Genomic DNA, 4,926 nt, shown 5'->3' on the forward strand with positions numbered 1-4,926 from the left:
CATCCACGCTGTTGCACGGATCCACAGTCCTTCCTTGGTGTTGCGGGCTACAGTCCTTGCCGCGGGTCAACCAGTGTTGGTTCGAGCATTGCCCGCTGAGGGGCGCCCGCTTGCTCCGATTTAGGCTTCTACAAATAAACCTGTTATGAACATTCGTGCACAGGTTTTCCTGGGATCACAGTTCTCCGTTTCTTTGGCATAAACGCCCAAGAGAACGGTGGCGGGGTCCTATGGAGGTGGATGTTTAGCTTTAAAACAAACCGCCGAGTTGCCTTCCACAGTGGCTGTGGCATTTTACATTACCACCCCGCATACTTTTAAAGCACACGATGAAACATTTTGCAAAACGACATTAAGTAACACTGTTAACAATTCTGTTTCTCTTCTAACTACATCTTCCTATTTTACTTAGCCATGTATCTTTGAGATCCTTCCATGTCCGTACACGAATGTGTAGCTCACGTCTTCTCTGGCTGCTTGGTATTCGATACAACACATGTACCATCATTTACATAATGAATCCCCAGTCGCCGTCCTGTTACATTTCTTCGTTCCTTTTTCTTCCGTTTATATTAATGCTGCAACTACCGGCATTGAACATGCGTCAATTTCACACTAGGATAGTTTCCTCTAAGCGGAATGGCCTGGTCAAAACCTATGGGTATTTCGCATGTTAATAGACACTATGTATACGTCTCCCCAAGGGACTGTGTCATACACTGGAACTGTTAACTATATTGTTAGGTGGGATCTCCGGTATTTAAAATGCATGTGTTGCAAATATTTTCTCAGTCTCTCTTTACTAAAGACTAGGCTTGCTGGTTTGGGCCGTCAAGAACATAGCTTTCGGATGATGCGAGCGCTGCCGGGTAATACAAGTGGGCGCATCCGCGCGTGCGCATCCCGTGCGCATCGCGTTTGTGGAGCCGCCTCCCACGATCTCCTCTGCAAATGGGCGCCGTGGCCTAGCGCCCCTGTCCCCACCACCCGTGAGGCCCGCGATGGGTCGCTGCCTGAGGTTTCCGCCAGCCAAAAAGCAAAGGCATGGCACCTATCCCCTCCAGCGGCTCGCTCCTGGCCACCAACGACTACTACAGGTGCCACCTGGGTTCCACTTCCAGTAACAGGTCCTGTGGAAGTGCTGAGTACCCTGGGGAAGCCATCTCCCACACCTTCGTCTACCCAAGCCTGACCCGGGTCACTGGTGGGCGAGATTCTTTTTCAGGAAGTCCCCTCTGTCCTTCATGGACACAGAGTTGGAGTCCCCAGAGACCTCCGAATCTCCCCAGGCCTCCAGCCGCATGATCACCTGTGACCTGGCTCGGGAAGCCACAAGGAAGCAGCATTGTGGACAGCCCAGCAAAACCAACACCCGGCCCCGGTCCTGAATGGCTACTACCAACCACCAGACTTCCAGAGGCGCTAGGCTCTTTGGGGCCCCTTTCCCCGCACCCCACCCCGTAGACTAGGCGGGCTGCGCTGAGCAGAAGCAGTGGGGTTGTTTAACATCAAAACAGCAACACGCCAAAAAGGAATCTGAGAGTCTCGCTCCTTACTGTCCTAGCCGCATGCAAGCCTTCCTGATACCCGTCACCGTGTGCCTTGCACCACGCAGAAAATAAACAAGCGGGAAGAAGCAAAAAGAACATACCTTTTGGCGTGACCAAATTTATTAAATTCTCAATTGATTCTGGGTTGTGTATGGTAGATAGACATAAAGGCCTTCCATGCAATGAGAAGTGTTTACTTTCATTGTTTAAATGCACAGGTGGCCCGCAGGTAAGGGAGGGGAATCCCTGGGGAAACAGAGCAAATGACCTCAGAGGGTGACTGGGGGCTCGGGCTGTGGCTGGGACCCGGCTAGGCGCTCAGAGTTAATGGGCCTCAGAAGGTGAGGGAGCAGAACTGAGACCTCGCCTGAAAGCAGTGCTCTTGAAGGGTCACCTCCACGGTGGAAAGCAAGGACAGGGGTGTAAGAAGAAGTGGGTTCATCCAGCGTGTGTCTGAGCGGGCGGGCCGGGAACTCCACCAACCTCGGTGCCAATAAGCAAGGGCCGCCTTTCCCCGGGGGCTGCAGGCAGAGGGGCTTTGGCAAACCCCTGGCTGAGAGAGGAACTGCCCCCCATCCTGGAGTTCTTCTGGGCTCCTGGCAGAGCAAACTCGCCCTCCCTGGAAGGGGCCTGCGCTCCTCGGGCTTCATGCCCAGCACTCCCAGAGGCCCCGCTGAAAACGGGTCAGCAACCTCCGCCCTCATGGAGAATCGGCAGGTCTGTCAAAGAGAGGACTGGCCCCCTCGTTCCCAGGGCGTACCTCTCAGAGGCCAGATAACGTAATTTCCGCCATGGCTGTGTCTGCTACATGCCCGGACTCATCCATGCCATCCTCATGGCGCCCTAGGAGGTTGGTAGCGGTGTCATCCCCATTCCCTGGATGAGGAATTGAGGAAACCATGACACAGAAGGGTCAAGTAGCTTGTTCTGAATCACTAGCTAGCAAGTGGCCGAGGTAGCGTGTGGAGCGAGGATGCTGGGCGCCAAGCCTGGTCCCCTTTGTGGGCTCTGCTCTACAGCTCTCATTTGGAGACTCGGAGCTTCCAGGGCTGTGAGTGTGGCGCGTGTGGCGCGTCAGTGGGCCTAGGCGACTACCCCCCAGGCCTTGGGCCGGAGCATGACCGAGCAAGGAGGGTGACAAACAGAACCACCCTCTACTCTTGCGCTTAATGAGGGAGGACGTGGAAACACAGGTCGACATTGCCTTTGAATTCTCATGAGATCAGAGAGCAGTTCTCATGGATATTTACACATCGTTTGCAAGTTCCCGAATCTTCCGTGTCCTCTGTGATGTGACATAATAAAGATACAAAAGAAGGAATCATAAAGATACAAATAATTTTCAAAGCCCTGGCAGATTTTAAAAAATGCTCTCAAAGTTCAAAAACATACTCATTGTAATAAAAATCTCAACAGATGGATTAAGCCACAGAGAGATGCCAGTGAAGAATTAGTGACCTGAAAGACGGTGCCTTGGACATTTCATCCTGCCCTGTTCGGCCTCTTCGCTGCGGGTGCTGCTTCCGCCTTCCCTGAAAGCCTGCAGCGGCCCCTCCTCGGGCATCCGGGCTCTGGCTCCTCAATGCCCCTCCTCCTGGCTTCTAGGCTTCTGAGGACGCCAACCTCTTTCTTTCTTCCCCTCATTCGAAGGGTGGCAGCTTCTTCCCGTACTATCTGTTCCTTCAGAATCCCTTTTGCACTTTCGGCCCTCCCACCCCTGAGTAACCAACCCCTCATATTCCGGTTCCACTTCCTCGCCTCTCAGCTCAAGTCACGGTATGACAAGCTGAGAACTTCCATGAGAGCCCTAAAAATTCCCTTACATCCCGTATCCGCAGGACTGACTGCTGAAAATCAAACACGACGTTCAACCGCGTGGGTTACGGAATCCCGATGCAATTCGAATTCCCAGCCTCTCCACGTCTCTCATAGGGCAGTGGTTGGAGGAGTGAGGTCCCGGAACTTGGAAATGGGACATCTGGTTGGCCTCAGTTGAAGCTGACCTTTGGGAAGCCCCCAGTCCCTCTGAGCCTCCCTTGCTGATATAAGTAAGTAGCCTGCCCTCCAGTGCCTGGGAACTGGTGTTCCACTCCCGGAGCACTCATTACCTCATTTGGGCTGGTACATTCGAGGGGACACCATTGTCCTTGAGACCCTCCGCAACTACCCCGTTGCCATTAGACCCCAAATTAGTATCAAATAACTAAATGCTCCATGAGGACAGACACAGAGTCTGACCTTGGAGGAAAAAGGTCACACACCAATAAAAATTTCCAATACTTGATTGATATCTACCAGCTCTACCCCATTTGTGGGAGTCGATTCTCAGGGTGTTAGACTGAGGAGCTGAGCTACAACTTCCAATGGGGCTGGATTTACTGATAGGGGTGTACTTACTAGAAGGTCCAGTTTGTGTTAGCACATACGGCTGGTGGGAAGCTTAGCACCTCAGTTGGTTGACCTAAACTTGGGGTCTCTAGTTGCTTGCAGTTCATTCGTTTTGATGCCAGAGCCGTCCTGGCATCAGGTGGAGGAGGGAATCCAAAGGCTCAGGGAGAGAGAAACTTTTGAGATTGACCACATTTGACCTGAACACTCCATCCCCTTCACCATGTTCCATGAGAAGTTCCAGAAGCAGCTCTTTTCAATGAGGCATCGAGCGCTACTAGAGTGGAGACACCTGTCTTCGAAAGGGTCTGAAGACATCACGGTGTCTTTAGGAAAGAGACAGGTGGCCTGCCACAGCACCGCCTGGTCTATAACCCCAAATGCTCTAGGTCTGGGAGCCCTACATGGTACTTGAGGTGCCCCAGTGGAATGTCGCAGTTCGTTTGCAGACCCAGAGGCCTTTGATGGAATGGGAGGCTGGGTCGCCTCGGAAGGCCTCTGCGCCACTGCTGGACATGCACACCACAAATGTTCCCAAGCTTTCCAAAAGGGACCTACGGCCATTTAGTAAAGTGACTGGTTGTCTTGATGAACAGTACTGCTTGAGCATTTACTCCTTGGCGGGTCCAAGACACGGGGAAGACTTTGTTACTTCCTGCTGTTCCCACCTCCAGAAGGCGTGGCAGACACCTATGGCTGACAGAACCTTCCCTGGTGACTAGCCCCAGCTCCGCCCATCTCTCCCGGATATTGTGCTGGTGCGTAGGGGGAAGGGGGAACCATGGTTTACAAAGAACCCCGCAGACACGCTCAGAAGGCGCTGGAGCGCATTGGGCCGGCAAGGAGTGTGTTTGTGTGTGCGTGTGCGTGTGCGTGTGGAGGAGCACATTCTGGACCCCAGGAGCGCGGAGCAAGGTCTTTAATGGCGGGGCGGGCGACGGAATGACCATGCTTTTTTGCCATCCGAATGGGGTCGCAGCCTTCTCTC

General features: G+C 53.2%; 1 protein-coding gene across 1 annotated transcript; it reads left to right on the forward strand.

The window, feature by feature from the left end:
- Positions 1 to 248: 248 nt before the first annotated feature.
- LOC120605909 (pancreatic progenitor cell differentiation and proliferation factor-like) lies at positions 249 to 1,401 on the forward strand. Its single transcript, XM_039866993.1, has one exon. The coding sequence runs from the start codon at positions 1,045 to 1,047 to the stop codon at positions 1,303 to 1,305; it is 261 nt and encodes an 86-aa protein (XP_039722927.1). The 5' UTR covers positions 249 to 1,044; the 3' UTR covers positions 1,306 to 1,401.
- The last annotated feature ends 3,525 nt before the right edge of the window (positions 1,402 to 4,926 follow it).

This window comes from Pteropus medius, unplaced genomic scaffold, assembly GCF_902729225.1.
Source record: "Pteropus medius unplaced genomic scaffold, Ma_sr-lr_union100, whole genome shotgun sequence".
Classification (NCBI taxonomy): domain Eukaryota; kingdom Metazoa; phylum Chordata; class Mammalia; order Chiroptera; family Pteropodidae; genus Pteropus; species Pteropus medius.

Coding starts and splice junctions, on each gene's coding strand:
- LOC120605909 (XM_039866993.1), top strand. CDS start 1,045: ATGGCACCTATCCCCTCCAGCGGCTCGCTCCTGGCCACCAACGACTAC.